The sequence below is a fragment of the Dicentrarchus labrax genome, unplaced genomic scaffold (genome assembly GCF_905237075.1).
Source record: "Dicentrarchus labrax unplaced genomic scaffold, dlabrax2021, whole genome shotgun sequence".
In the NCBI taxonomy this organism is placed as follows: domain Eukaryota; kingdom Metazoa; phylum Chordata; class Actinopteri; family Moronidae; genus Dicentrarchus; species Dicentrarchus labrax.
The window spans coordinates 9,008,645-9,035,996 of record NW_026136703.1 but is presented as its reverse complement, the minus strand read 5'-3'; the positions used below and the strand labels follow the sequence as shown (position 1 = coordinate 9,035,996).

The following is a 27,352-nucleotide window of genomic DNA, read 5'->3' as shown; positions in this document are numbered from 1 at the left end:
ATGTCCTTGGAAAAAAGGGCTCACCACAAGAGTAAAGGAAAAAATTTACAGCACAACACTGACCGCTTGGTGTGTTCCAACAGATACAAGTACCAAGTTTGGTCATCTTGTCTTGCATGCAGCAATACAGGATAAACATTCTTCAGTTATATCACATATATGAATTGACACAACACAGATAATATTGTACAGTGCTGAGCTGAATGTTAGCTCATGAGCGATTGCCACTGTATTCATTTTGTTTTGACAATATCACAAAATGCAATCTCAGCATTGGCTATTGTCTGAGAACAGTTTCATTTGTAACTTTTTTTAATATTTATTTGCATTAATATGCAGATATCAGATTTTTTGCATCTCAAATTGTTAATAGGACTGTAAAAAATGACTGGCACAAGGAAGAGGAAGTCTTGGCTGCGGTATCCATTACTTGGATATCCACTGGCTACACCAGAAGGACCGAAACACTGGCTGTTGGCCCCAAAGGCTAAATTGTCGTCAGATAATAGTCGATAGGTTACGAGATTTCAGACGTATTGTCAGCAGCTGGAAAGAGTCATTGACCGATAACAATGATTGTGAGATTATGTTAAAGCTTTTGACATTGGATAAAGGACACCTGGAAAAAACAGTGTCATGCGATGAGCAGAAATCAGTTTTTACGATGACATGTGACTTTGTTTGCCTTTCAGCGTGCAGAAAAGCGAGCATGGATACCATTTCCATTTTCCTCCTTTACCACCCATGTGGATGTCTCCTAGATTGAGATACCTCCCTCCACTGCACACAGTCAATGTGCCCTCATGTAGGACAAACCCTGCACAATCAGTTGGACCACAGCCTATTCAGATTTGTTGAGATTGGAGAAAGCACATTTTGGCAGTTTTGCATTGGCTGGGTAAAGGAATGATGCTGACGGTAATGAGGATTAAATGTATGTTGCATGGGTGGCAATTTTTCTACTGCAGTTTTTAATTGATATGCATAAACATGAGATTCCTTTGAATTGCTTCACAGAATTACTGATGGCCCTTGAAAAGATTAGAAATTAAAGTATGATAGGTGTAATATGCCAGTGAGTGATAAGGTTTTACAGTTCGTATCACACAGGAATGTTGAAATATCTGAGATGAAAATCCAGCCTTCTCCCAGCTGTTCCAAAAAAAAAAAAAAAATGAGCTGGTCACATGAGAGCTCATGTTATACAAGTTCGTGGGGATGTGCGTAGGGGTTTTCAAAAATCATCAGCAATCATCTTAGCCACATCCATCCAAACCAGTGGAAAATAAATGATATGAGGACGTGCTGACATGTTGAAGTTTACTCTAATTCTCATTTTGGCTCATGCTTCATTGCTCTAGCCACAGAGGAGGATCTTCGCTCCCATCTGGCTTACTGCACAGCACTGAAGTGCAGGCCAGCTCAGTTGGGTCATTACAGAACTAAATCCAACTCCCTGCAGTAATTGCTGAATGGGTAATATTGGAGTAAAGCCTTTAACTGGATTCAGGAGGCTGACTCAGTTATGATACACAAAGATGTGAATTAAATTAGAGGGATCATAAAATATTACATATTTCTTAACAACTTTATGAGACTTTTTTATATTAGATGAAATATTTTAACTAGTCTATATTACTCATGTATGACAACATATGATAGATTCAACTATTTTTGTCATAGTATTATATATAATTAGTACATAAAGCCAGCTTTTTGGACTGTTTTATTAACTGAGTCTATTTTCTCATATATTACATTTTATTGCACAAATAAAAAAACCTCAGTATTGAAATACATAATAATATTGGATTTTTCTCTTGAAGAGTTATCTGTCTACCTGAGAAATGGGAGTCCCCCCACCTGCATGCTGTGTTGATCTACTAATCCCCTGGATCTGAAGGTAAACAGACAGACTCTCGGATATAAAGAGAGACACTCACAATATTTAGTTAAGAGATTCAGGCTGGTGGAGGGTTACTCACCTGAGCTCTGGGAATGGCTTTTGTGTGGCTGGACAGGTCAACAACATATCCATTTTCACTAGCGGATGGGAATGTGTTTGCTCAGGCCTATCTCCGGTCTCATGGAAGGTGTTTCATCCTGAATGGATAATCTATCGTTGATAGTATCTTCCATCAATTTTTCACCTCAATTATCCAAAAGTGGACCTGTTTGATTTTAAATTGGTTCTAATTAAGGATGTGTGTTGCCTGCTTTGAAATGAGTGTTATGAGACAAAATGGGATCATTAGATCAGAGGTAAGCCTCCCTTACCAAAACCTCATTAGCTCTAGATTGAGGTGAGAAGACTATTCCTTCCCTGTTCAGGGCAGGTCAGTGCCTGTCACAGCCAGTAAAGCTCTTCTCTCAGCAGCGTCTCATCTCCTGCTTTATCTGCTTTTTACTCAGATAAGGCAATCTTAAACGGATATATGTGAGACTTAATATTTCTATCTTATTAGGTGAGCTAAGAGGAAAGAGATTTGCTGAAGTGTCTCTGAGATAGTTGACTGGAATGCTGAAATAAATTAGGCACAATAATCGTGTGTGTATTTTATGTGAGCTAGCTGAAATATGGCACAGTGTTATTGCTGATTTTGTCTTATCTTTATTCCTAGCCTCCAAAACAAAGTTTTATTAGCCACACTAGCGGCTCTAGGGATGGCAGTGTCAGTCTATTGTCCACTACTTTGGCCCAGAACAGAATATATTGAATGGATTTAGCGGAATTATTATTATTTTTTGCATTACCTTCCAATACTTTTCCATTTGATTGCAATAAAGTTTGCATTACCTGTAATTAAGTGTTATTATTATTATTATTTTATGAGTAGACCGACAGCCTCTGGTTGTGACCACACGTCGAGTGGGTGCATGTGTGCCACTTTGGGATGAAGCCATTGTTGTTTCTGTGATTGTGGCTGTAACTTGTATGGGCTTTCATTTTTATAATTATGGCTGTGACACATTGGTTTATAACGGGTGTAAAACATGTAGTGGCTGTGTGTGTGGTTGCTCTGATTGAACATTGTAGTGTACCGTATTCTTGAACATCTATGCTGTATTGATAACACATCTGTCATATTTGATAGAAGCACTACATGCTTTCTTGGCTAATGTTGATAGCAGCAGTAAAGAGTAGTTACAGTACAGCTACTGTACCATTGCTATAGCCATAGCATCATAAACTTAACCTCCAACGAAGCCATATTCCGAGCAATAACCACAGCCACAGCTTCAACCACCACAGCCAGGCAAGACTGTTCCTATATCTGGGGAACAGCAAAACAAATTGCAAAGGAATGGATAACTTAACACAAGGTAACACAATTACTGCATTGTAAATGGACAGCAGTTCAGAAGAAAAAAAATCCCACTATGACCCTTCCACGAAATTATCCGGAAATAATACATTCATGGTCCCCACGAGGATGATCTCCGATATTGCCTGAAATGACAGCAAGTTGTTGTTTTTGTGTGTTTTTAAAACATATTTTTGGGGCTTTTTGCCTTTATTGATATGACAGTTGGAGATAAACAGTATGATTAATTCAAATAACACAATGTTATCTTGCGCCATCATTAGTAAGAATTTCAGTTTTTCTTGGTTTATGACAAAATACCTGCAAAAGTAATTAAGATAAGATAAGATGTTCTTTTATTGACTCCATTCACATAAACCACAGTTTTACTAATCATGCTAGCACTCGAAACTAAGATGGTGAACATGGTAAAAATTATAGCTGCTAAAGATTAGCACGTGTTTTTTATAATTGTCATGTGATTAACGAACATGTGCGAACATTAACATTCGTCTTTTCGTAATCCTGCTGACAGATAAACAAACTGCACCGAAAACATAACCTCCTTGGTGAGGTAATGACTATTCAAATACAAACAAAAACGATCCGTGCAATGTAATCTTTTAATTTCACTTGCTTCAGCAGAAGGTATTGGGCAGATATTTTCTCTTAAAATTATAACTGCTTAACATAGATTTGCTTGGCATGATTGATTGCTGTGATGACAGCATCAGTCATGATTACAGTAATAAGTCATGTCATTGCAGTCTTTTAGGGTTAGGTTTTGGTTAGAAATTAACAAACAGAGCTCTGGGTGTTACAAAACCCAGTATTAGGATTGACAACTTGTCATAGTGAGACTTGACTAATTACAGTTCACATCTACCCTGGGGGAAGAAAAAACACATGGAGCAGGTTCTTGAGAGTTTGATGCCTAATTACTTTGTCAGGACAGGATGAGCAATCCCACAAACATCAGTCATGTATGACTGTAGACACCCACTGACTGATGCCTTAACTTTTCTCTTGTGTTTTGTTTCTCAAAGAAAATGTCTCTGCTACTGGTTATCAAAGACCACAAACTTACATTATGAAGCTTAACTGGGCCTCAACAGCTATTAAACCTCATTTGCAGTATCAGCATAGTATTTTGCAAATTATACACAGTCTACTTTGGATCTTGCAGACGATAAGGACTCTCCCTGGAGATTGGGGAAATGGCTCAATTTGGGCCTTTCAGACGCACTCACAGGGAGCTGGGCTTGTGCCCTCAGTCGCCAGCCCGCCTTTTATAAGGCAGTTAGCTGTACAGTATCTTCACCTGAGATCAGAAAGCACCAACAAAGAGTCAGCGTTTGCATCGACAGATAGATCCTGGAGCTGGGAGGGGGCCCGGGGTGTTCAGACTTGGAATTGTTGAGTTGGGCAAGAATGCCTTGTTGGTGCCAAGTTTTATTTTGGTGTAGGTCCACTGCAAGAGCAGTCTCCGAGTGTGTGGCATTATGGAGGACATCCAAATGGTTAAGATGGAATTCCCTGATTGTTATTGAGACCTGAACCCCACCGTTCCTGAAATGATCTCTATCAGCCAGCACTCCTTGAAGCACACAGCTATTCATTAAAGATGGTTATCGGCAGGTCTGAGGCGAGAGCAGGGTTTTCAGGGGCAGTCAACGAAGCAAGATCATTGGGTAGCATCTAAGATTGGCTCAGTTCAACGTCTTTCTACGTGTTCCTTCACAATTAGGACAACTTCAAACAGTCTCACAGGTATCCTTTTAGCTCCTTAGATGTCACTGAGAGAGAGAAAGGGACTAATGAGTTTCCACTCATAAAGCACACAGGTATATAGAATCGCCCAATGTCCCATAACAAATAAACACGAAATACCTCGCGGATGCAACAAAAGATCAAGGCAGCGCTGCTAGAAATTAGCCATGCTCAGCTCCCTTTGGACCCAGTGTAGCGTGAAGCTGCTATTATCTCTGTGAATGTCATATCTAGACCCTATATTTTCCATGACTGAGTAGTCTGCCTATCTTGCAGCTGGAAATCTGCAAGATTTGTTCATGCAGTAACCCATGCGTCAGTGTGGTTTAGCTGGATCTCATCTTTGTTGGTTGCTTTCATGGTCAAGTGATTGCATGTTTAAGTTAGAAAGCAGGGTCATTTATTTTTCAGGCATATATTACTAAAAGTCTAAATGCATTATCGGTCTGTCAGTGTTACGTTTTTTTTTATTTTTTTATGACCTAAATTGCTTTTTGTGAAAAATCTCTCATCTCTGAACAGCTTGTGCACTCTGACTGACCTAATGAAGCAGCAAACACTTCCTGGATCATTACTGCAGTCACTAAGACAAAAGAGTGTGTGTTCAGAGCTGTATGGTAACTTGAATTCAGCAGTAGAGGGCTCCCTTTTCCCTCTGAGCTTCTAACCTGACACTAAGGAGAGTTCACACAAACCAAAAACAGCCCACACTTTTATTATTCTAGCTGTTACATAAATTTGAACCTTTTAGGGTCAGTTCATTGTGGTTTTCACAACTTTAACCACAAAATGAACAGTGTAAACACAATATACAGGACTAATGTCCATCTATATAGCAGGTTTCTTAAAATAATATATATATTTAATGAATAGCAATTGTTATTTTTATTCATTTGAACGACATATGTGCTTCAGCTCTGTATCTGTGAACTATTTCTCAAAGGAAGTTATCTGTTTTGATTGAGTGGGATGTTTGCCAGATAGGAGTTCCCCTGTCATTAATCTTACTGTGGGTCTGAGTGACAGACCGGATTATCAACTAAAAACTTTCAGCCACTTGAGACTGCTACTGATGTTTGACTTTCAAGAAGAAGAAAGAGTGGGAAACAATTCTTCTGGTGGAAAAGAGTAGACACTGGTGTAACTTAAGCATTGTGGAAACCCTCAGCAGCCCCGTAGCATTATCTGGACAAACTAATATTTACCCCAAGTCAGAGCAAACACACTCATTTACTCTGGCTTTATTCAATGCTCTGGCATTGTTGATGGATTAACTCTAATGATGAAATCTAACCTATCTTCTCAGTTTGATCTAAAGGCTTCACTTCTGAGAGAACTGTGCATCAATCACTTACAAGTGAAATTACTAGAAACAGTTTAAACACGAGGAAGTTGATAACAAAAGGTTACCAGACTGGTTAAAGTTACAGACCAGCTGATGTCAAATAAAAGTCTAAATATATGTACTAGTTGCAAACTAAGACAATTGCTGATCAGCTGTTTCACCTTCAATGAGCACGTTATTAAGCAGACAGCCTCCCACAAAGATGGGAACAAAATCAACAACAGTCTGTTTCTTTTTTTCAGCTGTGTTCAGAGGGTTTGGAGATTTGCAGCAGTCTGAACATGAAGAAGGCAAATAACGAGTTGGTTTGAAGTCTGACCACAGTGCGGTGAATCTCTGTTTGAGTCAGGTCTGCTTTAAATAAAAACTGATTTGCCTTCCCCCCCTAAATTTAGTCTCCAAAATTACACACTCTTCAGAGCATTGTCGGAATGCACGAGACATGAAGGTCCTCCATTCTCACCAGAGTGTAATGAGAAACTGCTTGTAGAGGACGCTGGTCATAAAGGCAAACACCTGCAATGATGAGACTGAGGGAATCAATCTTCCTTTATCCCCCCTATCAACGGCAAATAGAGAAACTAGATTCTCCTAACCTACCCGTTAGCTTCATGTGATGAAAGTAGAGACAACTGCTCTGCTGCCTGAGCCAAGAGGACGGATGGATGTGGGGAGAACCTAAGACCTGAAAATGTACTCCCATGAATACCGAAGACAAACATGAAATAGCACATGTAAAAACCATGCACGATGCAGAGACCCTGATGTGGATCACTTGCTTGTTGTTTTTCCTATTCACAGTTTTAGGAAAATTGCATTTGGTCATTCATCTTTGCAGTTTGAGGAGCTAGCCAGGCACGATGAACAAAAGTGATTGTTGTGTTATTGAATTTCTGTATTTTCAGTAATGATATGTATGTATCATATTGACAGTAGTTTCTATTTCTAAACTCTTCCCCTTTTTACATGCATCTTAAAATCCATGAACATTTTGGCATCACCAAATTATTTATTAATGCAATGATGCACATTGGCCCTAAAAATGTAGTTGGGCATAAAAATAATAATAAAAGTGTTCAGGTCCTTTACTGAAGTTAAAGTACCAGCGCAATAATTTGAAAATACTTTGCTAATAGTATGTAGTAAAATGTACTTAAAGTATCAAAAGTAAAAGTTCTTAGAAAAATGGCCCCTGTCAGAGATTATTACATGATTAGAATGTTAATACTGATGCATTAATGCATAAGAAAGTACTATTTTCTGTTCCAGGTGGTTGAAGTGGAGCTCTAACTATAAACTGTTTTGTCCAGTGGTTCCCAACCTAGGGGTAGGGCCCCCTCCAAAGGGGCACAAGATAGATCTGAGGGGTTATGAGGTGATAAAAGGGGCATGAAACAAGGAAAAACAAAGTTCTAATAAATGTCATGGAATAAAAATCACTATTAAGTGATATGTCTCTCTGACAGTTGTGGAGTTTAAGTATAAGGTCGCATTAAAAAGGAAACAGTAGAGTACAAGTACCTCAAAATTGTACTTAAAGACAGTATTCATATAAATGCATTTTCTGCCATTGGTTGATTTTCTCAATTCATATATATTAAGGACATGAAATGTATTTTGGTGGTGTATGCAGGGAAAGTCTTTACATAATGTAAGTTAATTTAACAAGCTGCTTTTTATAGTTTAATATTCATTTTTAGGTTGTAGAAGAAAGATATTTGGAAGTAGACTGATCCCACCTTCTGAATTTAGAGTGTAACCGAGCAGCACAGAAGCGCTTCACCTTGCTTTTCTCGACGTGTTTACATTGGGTCAACCAGTCAGTCTGGCAGGAACAAACTTTTCTTTGGGGGAAATGTAAGCCTTCCTCTAAGAATTTCCCTGTTTGCATTTGCAGGTGGATCCAAGATGGCACGATGGTGTATCCATACAGCGTCTTGTTTTTAATGGACAAAGACTCAGCATTCTTTGGCACTTATTGCCCTTCTAGTAAAACCTCAATGAATTCATGTGTCTGTTTATTTGTTTTTTCTTCCATATGACAGACAGACAGACAGCCTTGGATTTCACTTATAGAGTAGCCGAGACCTTGTTAACTCAGTAATGGATAGCCCTGGTGTACACGGAGACATCCTCTTCATTCTTGTGCCACTGAGAGCAGGAAGAGTAGACAAGCGCTTGCTCTGTCACTCTGACACTCACCTTTTGTCTATCTCAGCTAGCAAGACACCAAAAGCTGCTTTCTGGGCAGCGGAGAGGGTTAATGGCTTTTCTTTTCCATTTCCCATGAAGAAGTAAAAGAAATATTTTGTTTTATTGTGAGATGTTTCTGTGGGATAAAGAAACTGTGAAGTTACACAATAACACAGTTATAAATGATGTATTTCAACCTTAATTGAGAAAGTGATATTATATGATATCATTTGTTAATTCACAAGGTAAGGATCAATGTTTTTTTTTTTCTTTTTTTTTTTTAGAAGTATTTTTTGGGCTTTTATTGCCTTTACTTGATAGGACAGCTGAAGACAGACAGGAAAGGGGGGCTGAGAGTGGGGATGACACGCCTCGGTATATGGGTCGCCAGCTCTACCCACTGAGCTAACCAGGCGCCCAAGGATCAATGTTAAATATTGACCAGGACGCTTAAGTTTGCAAGTGTAAAATAATTGTTTGGATAAAACTCAAGTCCACACACCTTCGACATAAAGAAGCACTTCAACTACATACGCAGTTTGCCAAAACCTACACACTGTCTTTACTAAGCTACTAAAATACTCCTCAACCAGAGAACAAAAAATGATTGCGTTTCTCATTAGGTTTCTCACCATGACAGACAGAGTAGTGAAGCTGAAAGACAGAGGGCTCACTAGACAATTGAATGCAGTTTAAGCATTTCTGCAGAGGCCCACCTTGCTATTGTGGCTTGGAAGTGTGACTGGTGGTTGACTCAGTCTGCAGTGGAGGGTGATGACTGAGAGGATCTCCAGTACAGAGTAACCACCCACATAGTGTTGTATCTTGTCTGCAGAGGAGTCCGATACGTTTCATAAAAAATATGTCAGATTTTATATATATTATTATCACCATTCGTAGTGTTTCTACTGATTCATTTCAGTGTACTGCATTTCAGCGAATGTTTTTCCCCAACGATATATACAAATTCTGATTATCTGTGTAGGAGAGTAGTCAGTGTCACGAAGGTTGTCATTGACTATAAAATTATTATTTAAATCAACTTTACACACACACACACACACACACATACACACACACACACACAAAACTTTGGCTAGACTAAAATTGTATATAATTAAATAATCATATTCATTTTATTTTAATATGCAGAAAATGTATACAAGAGGCATAGAATAAAGAAAAAAGTAAAGGCAAAACATTTGATACATAGTGACCTTTGACATACAGTATTTAAGATATAGATTATATTCATACACAATAGTGGCAGAAAGTGACTGTAAGTACATTTACTTTTGGACTGTGAGAATAATTTTGATGTACTTTAACTCGATCATTTTGTGCTGCTGTATACTTCTAGTCCAGAACACTTCAGCTTATGAAATATGATACATTGTTAAAGATGAAACTGTGGTATTATAGTTTTTTCTACTTTGATGAACTACAACATATAAATGCTGCTTACACCTTTACACATGGGTAAGTGTGATAATATAAAACAGCAATCCAACATTCTAAAGGGGCCACTCTGCATAATGAGTACTTTTTGTTGATAGTACCTCTGTACTTTTACTTGAGTAAAAGTTTGTAGAAGTTTTACTTCTAATGGAAAATATGTTACATTTAGGTTTTTGTTTTTCTACTTAAGAAAAGAATATAATTATAGTTATTCCACCTCTGCTCTGCAGTATACAGCTTTCCAGTTTAATGTTTTAATATGTAGGACAGTATTATTTAATTAGTATATGTGTATGTGAGTTGTTGAGGCAACTTTTCCATCTGTTAGTATTCAAACACAAAGCCTACATTACAGCAGGCTGAGCGACCATTGTTTGCATTGCAGTGAATTCCTCATATGAAAATATAAACCTCAGTTTGAACAACACAACCTTATACTACTGTACAACAGCAATGATTCAAATAATAACGAAAAAAATCAAGTATTCTCCTGTGTGGCTTGTACCAGGCACATTTCAACTTTAACAGGCAGACAGTTATTTCCATATTGGTGTGATGTCATTTGGTCTGGCTTGTAGTCCCTTCTCAGTGGAGTGGCTATATCAGACTCTTCATTCAGTTTAAAGCCATGTTTTCGCCATGCCAAATTAACAGCCACCCTTTGGGTCAATGCTGCGTGCGAGTGTTGAGACCGGAGAGGCGTGTCTAAGTGAAAAGCACCAATAACAGCAACATGCACTATGTGTTCTTCAAAGGACCATCTTCCCCTCTCTCTCTCTCTCTCTCTCTCTCTCTCTCTCTCTCTCTCTCTCTCTCTCTCTCTCTTCTCTCTCTCTCTCTTACTGCTGCTTTGTAGCTGCAGTCGACTGCACAACAGACCAGCCTTCCTGGGCCTCACTACTCACGAATAGACCAAAAGGAAATGTTGGCTGTTTAAACCTGATGATACTGTCAATATGGGAAAGGTCAGACTGTTATGTATATGTTTTATTTCATCCCGGATGTTGCTAAAGTCAATAGGTCATGTAAGTTTGTGTTGATTTAGACATGAGCCTGTCTTGGTTATCGGCCAACAAGTTCCTTAAAATCAGACAATCGATAGGGGCTGGCAGGTCTGACTGGCTAGGGAGTGGCACCAGAAGGGTAGGGTCAAAAGGTTGATTAATGACAGTCGGCATTGTTTACTTTGCACCCTTTGTTGCATTATCTCTTAAACTCACTACATGGTGACAGTGTTCACTCCTGGTATTGCTGCACACATGCTGCATTCATCAGAGCAACAGGTTCTGCATGTTTTAGACCTGTACTAACAGACCAGTGTGTTCTACTTGTTATCTCATCTGAAGGCTGAGGTGATACCCACGCACCAAACACAAACTAACATGCATAACAATGTTGCCTCAATCAAACTTTATCATTTTTTGCCATCTTCGGCAATTCATAACTCAATAACTAATTTTGAACTTTAAATCCATCTGTATAAATTAACTTTATTTATCCAGTAAATTCCATCGAGAGAGAGACAAATTGCTGCTAGAATGTATACAAATGTACAACAAGATGAGTCAAACACACAAAACAAATGTCATAAATGTTAATATTATTTGAAACTTCAGCATGAAGAATGAAATGAGGGTTTCATAAAGGAAAAAATACTGTATGGTGGTTACCCTACAAAAAACATGTCTAATTATATAACTAAATTATATAAAGAGTTATAATTGTGGTTATTTGCTTTGTATTTACTTTATTTACCTATAATAAAGGGTTAATACAGTTGGCTATCTCAGTGAGGCGTGTGACAGGTTTCCATGGGGGAATTTTTCTCCTTGCATGACAATCAACTTGTTTCTCACTTTTCCTCCTTACTTTGACTCAGTGTTTCTTTTTTATTTCTTCTTCTTTTAAAAAGAATTATGGGACATGGTGACACGACAGGGCAAACACAAGCATTGATTGCATACAACCATACAATAACAATAATAATTTAAAAAGTTAGGATTCAATATGAATTTAAACTCAAGACTTCTAATGTAGCTACAAGTCCCTCTTATTTAGTCCTAACCCAATGAATCAATAAAAATAGAATACTTCATTCTTGAGCCTTTAGAGGTGTAATTGCCAGTTTATGAAAACAGTGTTTGTGTTTCTATTTATACATGGAGTTGAATGTATTATATGCAAACAAGCAAGATATAACTTCCTGACCTCTAAAGTGACCCTGAACCCTCAACTGGATGGTGTATTATTCAGGTTAAAAGAGAAGTCTGGTGATATTCCACTTTTTTTTGTGTGTCAACAAATCCAGAGAAAAGACCAAAACAAAACAACAACAACAACATACTATTAACAAAATATAGCACCAAATGTGTATTAATCCACGGCTGGAAATAGTCCCCAACAAATGCACTTTTTACTGCTGTTTGAGTAATATTTGCTAAAAACCACAGAGCCCAGCTGTTTAAGGATATTATTTGGCCTTTTTGAAAAAGTAAAATATATTTTGTGACACAGGTTTAAAGAATACATTACAGTAGGAGCAAATGTTTAGAGCTGAGAGCCACAGCCAGGCTGGGGAAGTCACAGAGTACTGAGAGATGGATTAACGCATTATTGCTTTTGATCCTGTCAAGGGATGTGTTGACAATTTAAAAAAATACAGAATAACACCTGCGCTACAAATATTTTTTTTAAATGCATTTATTTTGTTAAAACTAAGTATATTCCAGTGTTTCAGCTACAGCATACAGTGAGTAAGAATGCTCCTTTTTTGATCTTCTGTCTAGAAGACAGAAACATCTATTCAGGCAGCATTTTCCAAACCAACAGACAGTACTGTGGTTTACCGCTCGCATTTCTGGGAGAAGAGTCATCATCTTATTATCACCTAATACGAATTTGAGCCAAAAATTAACTTGAAGGCAACCCTTAAATCCAACACCGCATAGCTTTTTTGTTGGTAGCATTTGGCGTGTGTGTGGCAACATTTAGCACAGTATATGTTTCAGCACACTTTAAATAAGTCACAGATGGGCAGAAGGGCAGAACATTAATTCTATAGTCTCCACAAATTAGAGAGGATCCTCCTGCACCGAGGACTGTCTCTCTGTCTGTGCCCAGATCTCCACTAAAATAGACTTCCACTACAAAACTGCTGACAAATTTCCATAATGAAGTTCTGTGTTTTGACTTTCCAGTAAAGAACTGCACAATCCTCAAGTTGATATTTACCCATTACCGACAATACACACAAATTACAAGCATTCTTAGTTTTACAAAAATATGCCTGCTTTCATGGCACTGTTTTCAAAGAGTGCATTTTAATTGTGTTTGCAAACATAATTTCATGCTCTTTTAGTCATCTGTATATAATAATCAAAGTTGGGCTCTGCAATTCAATGTGATCCTGTGGTTATTCTCTTCATTGCTGTATCGTTGTATCCTCCAAGGACCAAAAACAGCGGCGGAATCTCCTGAGAGCAAATGTGAAATGATACGTTTTCATTTAGAAAGCCAAATGTCATCATCATGTCTCTGTCCCTTTTGCTTTTAGAGCGTCTGGTTGATGTGGTGAGCTGGCGGAGCAAGTAAGAACATGGGAGGGAGACATTTATCATCCTCTAGACTACAGAGCTGTAACTCTGCCTGCTTGGAAATCCTGTGGACAGTCAGCGGAAAAAAAAAATTCAGTGGTGATTGCATTACAAGGATGACATCGTTACGGACCCATTGCTTTGGTGTTTTAGTTTTGGGTGGTAAAAACATGAATGCATTACAGTTTGTCAAATAACATTATTGATCTTATCTGGTTCATAATGAATGCTAAATGTCTTTGAGTGACCCTGTTTTACTCCTTTCTGTTCATCTAAACGTCATACAGTGTAAACATTAGGCTGGCAGCTAAAACCAGAATTTAAATTAATGACTTTGTTTCTCATATGCTTGTCAAAAATGATATCCTGCTTCTCAAAGACCATGACAAGCACACGTTTCAGCATTGTTAATGTTTGCATGGACTGTGTTTCCATGGCAAGTCAATTCATTCATTTGAAATTTCAGACATGAGAACCGTTGACACCACCCTTCTTTTCACAATTTGACACATTGCCAACTTGCCACTCTATTTTTAAAAGGTTTCTGGTGCATCTTTCTTTGCTTTTTCCAAGATCTGTCTGGCCTGTCATGTTGCCTGTCCTGAGATGCTCTCTTGTTGACTTTGAGTCATGCAAAGGCAGGGAAAGTGAATGAGCGACTGAGAGAGTGACTCCTGGCCAGTCTGGGGTAGTTTCCCCCCTCAACACAAAAAAGTACAGATAATGTAAAATGTCTTAAATCATACCCAGCAAAGTGTCCAATGCATAAACTGAACTTTGGTCTCTGAAGAACACTCAATCCTTCCTGTACACATGGCAGACATTGATTAATTGTTACAGTTGAAGATAGGAGTGTCTGTTCTTGCTTTTTAAGGAACCTCTGTCACCATTTCGCTGCTGCTTGGATTAATAATAGTGCTTAATATCATATCCATTAGGATCAAAGAGGCCAAGTCTCCTATCCATCTCTCCAAGTATCTGTTTAAGCTTGAGGCATTTGAGAGTCCTTTCAAGTTTAAGTTGTAGAGGTAACACTCTCAAGAACCTGGAGATCAGAGCACTGTACCGTGTTTAAGTCTGGGCATCTGCACACTTGTGTGTCAGTAGTTTCATTGAAAGTCTGGCATGTTACAGTACAAAAAGTCTCCTTTTGTGTCCTTTATCCACAAGCAGGTGTTTTTTTCCAGTAATATTTAATAAAGGAAGATATAACTTAAAGGGAGAAATTGTATTTTGCCAGAATATGTGGTTACAAATTGCATAGTTTTTGCATCAATAACACTGAACACCAGATTATATAAAATGTTGGCAAATCATTTATTAAATGTTGGACTGAAATAGCAGCAGATATAAATATTACAGGAGTTTTACCCTGTGAAATTGCAATGTAATAAAAAGAATCAAAGTATAGCTCAGTGGGATCTGATGTTCAAAATACAGAAAAACCTAATCCTAATGTTAATTTTGGGATGAAAGAAATGGCCTCTCCAGCATATTGCCATGTTACACCTATCTCAAAGTATGCACACTAAAAATTAAAGAAATATTGTGTCTTTGTGCTCTGTATCAATAGGAAACAACCATCTAAAACTATCCCACCTGCTGCCCTCCCAACACAGAGCGTCTGCAGAAGACGCAGTGGGGGGTATCACTTGCAGCACTGATTGATGACCATAGGTCCCGCAGGAAGTAACCCCGCCACCATGAAGGAGTGTTTTCTGAACCCCAAGTGGTATCCGGGAAAACAGAACGACTCCAGTCAGGGAGCGTGTGTACTCATAGGCCATCTTAATGTTTGGATATACTGAGTCACTTGGGATTTCGCTGTAAAAAGGGAAAAAGGGAATCAACGACTCCAAAATAGAGCTCAGAGGGCACCCAAATTCCAGGGTGTATCCTAAACTTGCTATTAAAACTGATCAGTATGACACCTCAGTGCTTTGCGATTTGAACCTTGTTTGTAGGATTACAGCACCCTGTGAATAAATAACTTCCTTTTCTCAGGGGTCCTTTTTCAGAACTCTTTATAATTTACTATATGAACACAAACTCAAAAGATCCTGCTGCCCTATAAGCCAGGCTGGTTATTGCCGTACATTTAACATCATGCTTGCATTGCCATACACGTTTGCATTTTCGGACTACAAAAGGAAGAATCATTTTTATGCCCAACAACATGTTCAAAAAGCATATTGTCATCTCTAATTTGGAAATAAATAACCCATATATTGAAATAATACCATCATGCAACATTCCCCTATTCAGCTGTCTACCATAGCCAGAATCAAGAAAAGAGAATCCAGATATAAAATCTGTCAGTCCGTGAATCCAACGATTTTTAGTGGGAGAAGTTTGAAGCCTTGGTTTGCTGCTCATATAACTATATTTGTGGTTTTGCAATCACCACAGTGCAACACTCATTATTTAATATCCGTCAGTCAGCAAGCATCTTTTGTTTTTAGAAACTGATCAGGTTCATCACTGTTTACAATGAACAGATACAATCAATGAGCTCATTAAATGAGCCATGTCTTAGTTCAATGGAAACCCAGTCTAAGTATTTCTTACATGAAAGGTCAACAAGCCTGAGCGTTTGGAACTATAAAACAGTGTTTTTCAGGATTAATAATGTATGATGTCCTCCTGACACCAAAAAGGGAAAAGCACTCTCATGCATAACACATCATTCTGTCTTTTCAAAGCATAAAAATACCATCATAAAATATTTTTAACTTTCTGATTGCATTCACACTAAAGATGCTGTTAGAAACCACAGAAAGGCTCAGTCTTACTCAACCAAACTACACTGGGCCAGTCACCAAACCAACTGTGTTGCACACAAAACATCTATTGCTTCATGGTCATTTTGCTTCACAATAATGGCAGAAATAAGAATAAATTTGATTTCTGAACTGGACTAATTTTATTTTGGTATTTATTTTTTAATTATGGGCTGTTTTTAATTTTAGGAGAATAATTAGAAGAAAATCAGCAAACATATTGATGTGTTGTAAGGAAACAAAATACAAAAACAACTTTCACAAACGAACTATTCAGTTTATATAATAAAACAAAATATATTACATTTTAGCCAAGACGCAAATTTATACTTTAATAATAATGCTTTAAAATCTTGCATGAAAACATCTCTGCATCGCACAAATATTTTAGATAGTATTACTGTACAAAAAGCAGCGTAAAAGAGAGTATGCAAGGGTAATTTTAGCCACCACCAAACGCAAAAGCCTTATCACAGAGGCGAGCCAAAAAAAGAGGTGAAATCAGAAAATCTATGGTCACATAGATGTTCGGTGACGCAAAGTTCAGTCTATTGAGGAAAGCTGTGAGGAGAATTTTCTTTATAAAAGAAACCGTCCACACACATTTCAGAGAGAGAGAGAGGGCAGAGCCTACAGGCCTTTATGGAAAAACTCTCCTCATTTGTATACGGGGAAGCATATCCCTCAGGCTGCATGTGGGTGGATTTGGGTTGTCAGCTGCTCTCCTGTACACACTGTTCATTAACGTGCATGATCAGATCTCTGATTGCCATCCTGGCAGGTATCAGTTACAGCTGATAGCATCACCGGAGGCGCCCAGGTTGTGGAGAGCTCCGTGGAAGTGTAGGGAGGTTACACTTGAATAAAGACATTACTTTCCCACTATATAAGCTCTGTTAGGACCCAATTCTTCCTCTCGCCTTAGTGAAACCATGACCGTCATTCAAACACTTCGATTATTCACTGACTACATGATTAATTAAAATGTATTTTAGGCCATTTATAGCCTTACTGTCGACCTGTATCAAACTTACTTTCAGAGAAAGTAATCTTTATGTCACCTCCAGTTGGAAAGCTTTAACATAATTCCCAACGTCTTTTTGGAGTAACAGAAACTGTAGGTTTAACTCCAGATTATCAACAGCGTAATGCAACATGGCGATAAATGAGACACTCATTGGTTACAGCAACACTGAAAACTACTTGAGTTAACAGAAAACTTCAAATTTCCCTCCGTCTTTAAACCATTATCAGAGTCCTCATCAGCACCAAACTTCCATGAATTAGGCCTTAACCAACGGGATAAACCAAACGACACACTCTGTCATGGATCTGTGCTGGAATAATATAAGCTAAGACAACATATGGCATTTAAGAAAGCCTTTATTTTTTGAATATTTACAATGAAATTATAAAAATATATAATTAAAGCTTTGGCAAATATTTTACATTTAGACAATTTATCTCTTTGTTCACATCGTTGAGTCAAAATAGAGATCATGGTCACAAATTAAATTCATATAAAATATGGCGGATTACAGAATAGCCCTTTGGTTTTATAATAAAACATCAATGACAGAATGGACTGACAAAAATGTAATGTTTTTTTTATCCTGCAGTCTCCATAAGAGAATATACAGTCAAGCATCATGAACATTTTCCATGGAGAAAAAAAAAACTATCAACCAATGAAGGGAAACACCGATACATCCATGCAAGCTTACATTCATATGGCCATGAAGGCCGATAAAGCTACTGTATTCATAATGCATGTGAACAGGCCTGTGTTTGACTGTAAGCTACTAACACTCGGGGAAACAAGCCGTTAGTGTTCAGACTTACTGTTGGAGTTGTTGAAATAAGTTCAGTTAAATGGATCTGGTAATTAAGGTGGTATAAGTCCCGGTTATGATGATGAGGTAAGGAGACTGGGTCCATGCACGCTGTTCAAGTCTTCATGTTGCTGCTGCTGCTTGCTCAGGGGACTGGGAGGTTTTCTGTCTCCTGCACAGCACAAAGAAGAAACATAGTTGGCCTGTGCATCCAACTTCACGCCTAAAGATAAATGCATTTAACGTAGGTTACTTCAGTTAGAGCAGATTTTTTTTTCTCTTTAAATTAAGCTTTTCTTCCATTCAGTGTGTGTAAATATGTCCTCGGACCACATGGCAGGCCTGAGTCATGGCCAAGTCTGAAAGGTCAATATTTAATAACTAACATATAATTAAGCTTCATTTGGGATTTGGTAAATGTTTACCCTAGTTGCGGTCATTGCTTATTACGAAAATATATGTGCGTAAGAAATGGACGGGGGGAGGGAGAGATATGATCCTATGCGGATAAGTTAATATGATAAAGACACTCACTAAAAAACAAAAAACAAATAAAAAAATAAAAAAAACGAATAAATAAATAAATAAATAATAATCATAATCATAATCATAATCATAATTCACTGTAAAAAAAAAAAACCAACAAACTACTACTAATGTAAATCAACTGCATCCCAGAGAGAATGAAAGATGGTTTAACACATTTGTTTTCCACACATTAAACTGTTGTGCCGGTCTCCCTCTATCTACCTTCTCTGGCCTGATGCTTGAAGGTCATCGGCGAGTGGATCTCCCCTGCATGCATGCTCATCCCGCTGCCTGGGTGGGACAGGGCCTGGCTCTGCGGCTGCCAGTGGTGGTGGCCCGGGGCCACGTAGCCGCCTGCTGGCCCGCTGTACACCCCGTACTGGTTGGTGGGAGAGTAGGCGCACGCCGAGACATAACTGGACAGTGTCGAAGAGGGCTGCAGGCAGATAAGACATGGACCAAATAAGCCAAAAAAAACGAAAAAAAACCAAACGCACAGCACTTATGATTGTACGTGAGAGCGGCATGTGGCCTACAGCAATGGATCTAAAAGTTGGTGGCCGGGTGGTTTAGAAGAAGAGGGAAGCAAATTGAGGAATACGTTAGATTCACTGTACCATAAATAAAACTAATTAGAGTATGTATTACACAGTTAGTTTTCCTCCGCCTGTCATCTCAGTTTTAAAACAGAAGCAAACATTTAATCAACAGTAATAAAACTCCTGGGAGTCTCAGGGGTAAACTCTTATCAAGCAGAGGTCTGTGGCCTCATGTGACTGTTTGGGGGTCCCTGATATGGAAACTTCTCACAAATCTGCCACAGGCCTTTGTAGCGAGAGCAATAATTCACCAGAGACCTCAATTTTGGTACTAAACATTTGAACTGTTAACCATAGTGAGAGAAACCGGCGTGACAGTGTGTACACACTGGTTAAATCTGGTGTAGAAACGTTACAGACTGTACAGATTTTATTTACCTGAGCGTATTTTATGTCGGCGTCAATGGCTGATTTGTCGATCCCGTTGACTGCGTGAGCCGCAGGGAAAGCTGCTCTGTTGACGCTAGTCCACTCCTCCATTTTTGGTGGATATCCATCCGTCCCAGCAATGGCTGATTTAAAAACAGTAATTTCATGTCAATGATGTGTAAAAAGTAAAACTGCTAAAAAAAAAACCCAAAACAAACCCAACAACAACAAAAACAAAACAATGCAGACCCATCGAGCTTTAGAATTAATTGTGTAAATTATGGACATTTCTAAAACGAGTTACGCTATAAAACATTTCATTTTCAAAACAGCAGGCCTATTTAAAATAGTGTTGAAGTTAGGGTTAATTAAACATATGTATAATTTAATACCACAATTATCCTAATTATTCAGTGCGTAATTGTTTGATTGTTTGCATGTATTATAAAAAATAGGCCCTGGTTTTAATTTACTCCGAAATAAAAATACAAAACACACACACACAAAAAAAGAAAAAACAGCATCTAATTTTAAATAGTAATGTCTTATTTAATAATTTATATTAAAATGGTTTAGGATTATTATCACCAATACAGCCAGTTACATGTGTGCGTAAAATAAGCAATATTCTTGTAGGCTTACAGCGTCAAGATATTTCAATCAGGGGAAAAAAAAGGAAAATATATATTGAATATATTGAAAATATATAATTGTATGCAATTTTACGCACATGTTGTTTAAATGATGTTGCCCCTTATGGGACAAAAAATACACTAGAGCAGGCGACTTAACACTGGATGAAAACACAGACTAAAGGACCTGAAAGGTAAAGAAAAATGCCTGTAATGACTACTTGAAGGATTAGAGGGGATATAGCAGGTGAGCAATGTGTTTGCAAATGCATCATCCCATGAAAAGGCCCATTGAGATTCGACTTACTGCTTTCTGGCTGAATGGTGAAACGGAGGCCTGTACAACTTCAAATGGACACATTGTCCTGACTGTTGCCAGAACAGGTTGTACGGCGTAATATGGATATCCATCATGCAGAATAACACGATAATAACCAGCCAACCAGCTGCACAGCTTTATAACTTTCATCTGAGAACAGTGCACTAAAGCCTCACATGTGTATGGCACAGGACGCAGAGGCCTAATGTTTCTCCCAGAGCAGAAAGTGGTTGTGTTTTTCTCACCTGCGGGATCCATGAAGGCTCGTATACCGAGGATGTTGCTGACGGTGTGTGCAGAAGGCCAGGCCCTGGATATGCTCATATGTCCAGCCGTCACCGGTACTCCAGGAGGGCTGCCCATTTTAGTGCCAGTGGGCGACATGGTGTTGGGGTAGGAATAAGGGTATATGTGGTTGTAGGAGAGCCCGGCCTGCGCGGAGGCTTGCTTACTGCTCTCATACTGGTTGGGCTGGGAGAGATTTCCAATCTTGTTGCGTAAAATCCTGCTGATCGAGCTAACCGACGGGACATTATACTTGTCACAAACTCCATCTGCCAAAAGCCTGTCCCGGATCTCCCAGGCAAAGATCCCGGGGTCACTCTGTTTGTATTCCCTGATGTTTTTCACCACGTTAGGCGTCGTGACGCGTGGTTTGCTTCCACCGATGGCACCGGGTAAGATGGAGCCCGTCTCGTTGTAACGAGCCAAAATCTTGCTCACGCAGCCATGGGAGACTCGGAGTTGCCGGCTTATATCGCAAGGTCGGATCCCAAGCTGAGCCAGCTCCACTATTCTTAACCGTATGGCATTGGGCAGGGGTCGCCCATTGACGAACACGCCGCCTAACTGGTTCACCTCTCCATAGTTTTGCTCTGCGGGAGAATAGAGATATACAAGTCACATATTTACACTGCATGCAGCGAGTACACATGTATTTCTGACGTATATTAAAATATAATCTATTCTTGTTGTCATTGTAATGCTTTTATTTTGCCACAAAATATAATTTCATACAAAAATGATATGTATTTATTATTAAGACACATCTTCAAAATGTTCAGCCTGCACCACTTTGACTTAAGCTCTGGTGTATTGTACACCATAAACTGAAGTTACAAAGTTGTATAACATGTGTCAGCCGACACAGAATGGCACCTCTGGTTGGTAACTGCTATTAAGCAACTTTACAAAAGTGTGTAAACTCTTTGGCTGGGTTTATCCTCCGCCACCCTTGTGTGCACAACAAAAAACAACATTAAAATGGCGAGCTTGAGGAATTGACACTCGAGAGCTCTTCAAAGACACACTTTTCATAGGATAATTGGTGGTGTGTTTCCATTTAAGATTTAAAGCTTTAAACAGACAACAAGGCCTGCTGAATAGAGCTGGAAAAACCCACAATGAAATAAAGTTGACAGGCTGTTGCCAAAAGACACTTCATTTGCACATTATCTGAACTTGGAGGAAAAAAAAACCCAAATGCTGATTTCTGTCTTTACGCAAGCGTGGTGAGTCTGGATACGCTTCCATAAGCTCCCTGCCAGTGAAGCATGCAGATGGTAACGCAGGCTTACCCATTTGACTATATGTTTCGAGATGCTGGGAAATATAGGCGCCCCTTCAAATGGCTGAACGCGTCCGAGCGAAGGCAGAGAAGGAAGGGGAACGGGAGGAATGAGCCCCAGAAGAGGAAAAAGAGACCTCTTAAAATCTCCTCCGAGTGCAGCGCGCCCCCTTCTTTTTTTTTGGAAGCGAGTGACTGCGAGGCAGAATGGCACCAAAGTGATCTTCATCCGATAAAAGCAAATTGGAGTTATCCCGGGGAGTCCGGAGTTCGCTGGAATTAATTTGACGCGTCCTCCACGTCAATCTTCGCTGTTATACGCCGAGCCTCTGCTTCGGTTTCATTGGTCGTCCTGCGCTGGAAACGCTGTCAGCCAATGCAAACCCCATCCGGTTGGAGCTGTGCAGCCTCCTTGAATATTTTGCATAGGGGAAGTGGCAGAAAGGGAAACGTTTCATCCAACATGCAGCCGTCTGGTAAGGGCTTATACATCGTATGTATGTGGGATGACAGTGGAGGGTAAAACCTCCTTGTTATCAGTGTTTTCAGCTCTGACATTAAGTTCAACCACATTTTACAGCTGACACAAATATTGGGGACATATATGTTTAGTTTTAGAATCATTTTGATAGGAGAGGGTGTAATCAAGATTAAATTGCACTAATCAGTAATTTTAAATAAAGGTGTTTAACTGCTGGTAGTGATGCTTGCAAATCATGATTTTAATTATTTTTACTTCAATGGTTTCGCATGAAATATGAGTGATCTTATGCTCTATGTAGGTTGGTAATCTACCTAAATGGTTATGAGCGGTTTAGTGAATTGCATATATATAAATGTATTCCTGTAAAATGACACCTATACATCGGTAATTATCCGCCTGTGGATGTGATTGACCAGTTGCCTAGTTTACATGCCAATCCTCTAAATCAATATTGTGATATTTTCCATTTGTGTCTATTTCAATAAAATAATCTAATAATACATTGAGCTATAACATGTATTTTTCTGCACATTGGTTCATAAATTGACCGTATAACCGAGCAGTGTTGGACAAACTGAAGGTATGATCCTTCAGATTCGAGTAATTTGACCATCAGAGAAAAAAGGGAGACTTGCACACCAGCAGCCTGAACCTTTTTATAAGCCAGTGTCAGAGCATCAAACATGGGAAGGGGCTCATGTAATCGATACCTCTGTAGATTGCAGCGCTCCCAGACTATGGGATATCGACTGGATGCCGGAGACATACATTATCACAGCATGTTTTCGGAGTTTCCTGTGCAAGTTTAGAAGGTATCGTTTATAAGCTTGCAAAACGTTACTTGTAAAACTTAACAGTCGACCCAATGGTAACAAGGTGCAGTGTCCTTATCCCCCCACCCACCACCACCACCACCACCGCCACCACCCCTCTCCTCTCTGTCTCCTGGCCACTCCACCATCCAGATCGGGGAGCAGGACACATGGAAAGCATCAGGTTGGGTCAGAGGAGCAGAGTCTTGGTGCTGGAGAAGATCGCCTTAAAGTTAGATACTAGTGATGGACACCTTGTTTTTCTTTAAATCGTGGACGCTCAGTTTGTCTGGATATCAAGTGAATTCATATTTGCATGTTATTTGCATGCATGCTGGGTGTTGATACACGGGGTACACAGGAGGAAACCTGATCTGTTACTATTGAGTTTAAATTATTGTTTTGATAACTGGTATTTAAAAATGTTCTGAGTCTAATTCTGTGTCAGTGTCTCTCTCACACAGTCTGTCTGTCTCTCTTTCTGTCTGTCTTTTCTCCCTTGCTTGGCTGGCAGGACTCCCCTCATCTGGACAACGTAGGAATTGCATGGGTTTATCAGCACACACTCTTACTTCCTTGACTCGTGCACTATTTTCGGGGTAGGTAAACCCTTTTCTGCACGTTTCAATAGAAAACCAAAGACAACTATTATTCTTTGTATTTAATATGGATATCAAAATCAGAAGGTGCGACGATTCACGCCCTGTATTTATTCCGTGTACCGTTTTCCTTCACGAGTTCACTTTAATAACTCAGTTTATATGACTAATTGTGCATTTTACACATCTACAACCTTTAAATACGAATGGTTTCTTTTACAATAATTTTGCCGTGTTAATGCATTGTATCACTAGGCTACAGGCCTAATGATATATCTGATATATTGTGATTGTATTTAACGAATGATTAGATGATAGACAACTGTTGAAAATAGTCCTGCAATAGTCTTTGGCATATTGGAATGTGGAGATATGTTACATGCAAAAGTGAGTGCAGTCTATTTGGTGAAACAGAATTTGCATTACTTCGTTGGTGTTCAGTTGTTTGCTTGTTTTTTTTCTTGTTTTTTCTTTTTTTCCCCGGCCTTTACGCGGTTGATGGATTCAAAATAAGAACAGTCTTATCACCAGTCCTTGGCTGGTAACAGAAATTCTACAGGTTTTTATTTCTGAATTTCAGATGGTTAAAAGATATCAAAGGGCAAAATGTGCGCGCCGGCAGGTTGGATTTAGTACAGAAGATTCAGACTAGGTTAGATAAACAGTAGAAATCCATAGAAAATTTAACCACAACGAGCTCGGAGGTCTGGTTTTATTACTTTATTACTTTATTACTCTGATTATTATTCTGGTTTTCCTAACTGGAACATTAAGGATTTTGCTGAATAATTTTCTCTAAAATGTGTTATATTTTATCCGTTTCGACGTTGAAAGATAAATACATTTATTAAAGAGCAAATTAAATATGAAATTAATATTAATACATAACCCAGGCGTTATCACAGGTTGGTGCAGCTATGCATTTTTCACATACATCAGGTGTACGGCTTTGCAACCGTCCGTCTGCCATCTGTGACTAAACAAAAACAATATTAAACGGCTCCCCTCATTATCCAGGATTCAAAGTGTATTCCTACAATATATGCCCACATAACTACTATACTGTAAACACAAACACCAAATGCACAGTCCTTAATATTTCACTTTGAATTTAATGGTGGATGATGCATAATTACCAGGTTGTATATATCTGCTCTACTGCCCGTCGATTTCCTATATTATAGGCCTATAGCCTTACATATAATATACTTCAGGCTGTAATGTTCTTTTTATCTGCGAGGTGCACAGAGTCAATTATCCACCGCCGGTTCATCTGGGGTGTTCAAAGTAAACACACAAATAACACGTCTTCCCACATTTGTATCTTTACAGGACACCTCTTGATCCTCACTAAAGTGCACATCACCGCACTGTATGGAAGTGGTGGGAGGACATTTTAGTGCAAATGTGCAAATGAAATGATTCGTTTTCCGTTAACAGCCTCTGGTAGATTAACAGGCCTATTTATAACGACGGTTGTTCTGTCAAATGATGACTATCGACTAAAGGTCATATTTCCACACTGCAACCCTGCTGCTGGTTGAATATTGGAGCGTGCATGCAGCATTCATACATTAAAAAAAAAAAAATAGTAGACTCTAATTTTACTATCATTACTTTTTTTCAATAATATTAATGAGCCTGTGTTCCCAAATTGATGAGGATTAATTCATATTCAGGGTCTATATGTTATTTCCACTGGTCAGTTTTAATGTTTGGGGTGTCATTCAAGCACCAGGCGGCATTATTTGTACTTAAAAATCTTCAGTTCATATTAAATAATACCAGGTGCTGTTCAGACATTTTTTCACTGACAGCGAGAAAATATACATAATCCCGTTTGTGTGTCAGTAGGTTTATAGATTATAGCACCCTATATGTTCTCAAATATATATTATTTTTCTCTAAAAACGGTTTAATGCAATTTCCCTGTCCAGTTGCGAGAATAAGATAATTAATAGTCCACTAATAGACGCCGCTCTTCAAAGTGTGAAACCTCCTCCCAAATCGCTTTTAGATCAGACACAAGTGAACTCATCCGATCGACACCTGACCAAGGTGCACCGACCCCCGTCGGTAAATATTGATGTTGGTTTTAAGTGTCATCAAAGGATTCACTTCCTCAAGTGTGCTTTGTCTTTAAAGTCTTAAGGCGAATTTAAAGTTCTGTTTTTCATTGTCTCAGAGGGTTCGACTGTGTGAGTGTGTGCGGATGATTCTGGAGTTGTGCTGGAATTGATTATTTTATTGATCTTTCAGGTGCAATTACACCGATGTTACTTTATAAACTGCTTTGTAAATGTTAAAAGAGCTGAAATCATTAAAGGGTACCTGCGTGCTTTCAATTGTGTGTGTGTGTGTGTGTGTGTGTGTGTGTGCGTGTGGGTGTGTGCGGACCTTAATACAACAAAGGCCTACCACTGGCTTCTTGGCATGAGAAAAAAATTGCAAAATAACTAGTAGCTGTGATGCATCAAGTTTCAATTAGTACTAATACTGTGCAGCATTTTGGACATCAGCTTCTCATCTCTCATCAGGTAAACACCATAACCACGTTCAGATAAATGTCTCATTCCCATTTCAACAAAAGCAGAATCTGTATATATTTTTTGACATGGTTTCAATTTTCTTTCCACAACTGGATGAACCATTGTGTTTTATTGAAGAGCCTTTCTTGTGCCTACGGTTTTGATTTAGTGTTTGTGAGTTTAGTGATCTCAGTGCTCAGTATGGAAATTATTAGACCGGGTCCAGATTGTGTGCATCTAGCACACCAGGAGCAACATGAGGCTATAACTTTAAAACAAAGTGTGTCAGAGAAAACCTCCCACTCCTTGTATTTCCATAGGGACCCAAACAGTGCAGGCAAAATCTATATGCATTTGCTACCGAGGCTGCTGTCTATCTGTGCCCGGTGTTTGTTCTGGTGCAAAGCTGCACATTTACAGCAGCTATTCTGGTCCTTACCTATTTCAAAATATCGTTTTATAATAGTAAACCCAACACATTAAACCTAAAGTTTCACATTTAGTCTAAAAGCTAATAAGCCCTAGTTGCTCATTATTAGGAAGGAGGGGGAATCAATGTTTATCCTGTTGAAAGCCAACCAAGCCCAACCCGTAAAGAAACACACTGATTCCTTGGTCAAGTAGCCCCCCTGCTCTACA

General features: G+C 38.8%; 2 protein-coding genes across 2 annotated transcripts in view; one reads left to right on the top strand and one right to left on the bottom strand.

The window, feature by feature from the left end:
* Positions 1 to 17,809: 17,809 nt before the first annotated feature.
* pax1a (paired box 1a) lies at positions 17,810 to 22,591 on the bottom strand. Its single transcript, XM_051395562.1, has 5 exons — positions 22,301 to 22,591; positions 20,969 to 21,598; positions 19,782 to 19,915; positions 19,027 to 19,240; positions 17,810 to 18,448 (listed from the first exon to the last, which is right to left on the bottom strand). The coding sequence occupies exons 1-5, from the start codon at positions 22,302 to 22,304 to the stop codon at positions 18,351 to 18,353; spliced, it is 1,080 nt and encodes a 359-aa protein (XP_051251522.1). The 5' UTR covers positions 22,305 to 22,591; the 3' UTR covers positions 17,810 to 18,350.
* Positions 22,592 to 22,676: 85 nt separating this feature from the next.
* Positions 22,677 to 27,352, top strand: part of nkx2.2a (NK2 homeobox 2a) — a 43,935-nt gene continuing 39,259 nt past the window's right edge. Inside the window, exons 1-2 of the mRNA XM_051395589.1 lie at positions 22,677 to 22,766; positions 24,101 to 24,185. The gene's annotated coding sequence lies outside the window, so the exon portion shown is untranslated. The remainder of the gene's footprint in view (positions 22,767 to 24,100; positions 24,186 to 27,352) is intronic.

Bases quoted from the DNA above. Each gene is read 5' to 3' on its own strand.
- pax1a (XM_051395562.1), bottom strand. The intron at 19,241-19,781 runs GTAAATAAAATC...ATCTGCCTGCAG, and splicing joins CCGACATAAAATACGCTCAG to CCCTCTTCGACACTGTCCAG. The intron at 18,449-19,026 runs GTAGATAGAGGG...TGTGCTGTGCAG, and splicing joins CAAGCATCAGGCCAGAGAAG to GAGACAGAAAACCTCCCAGT.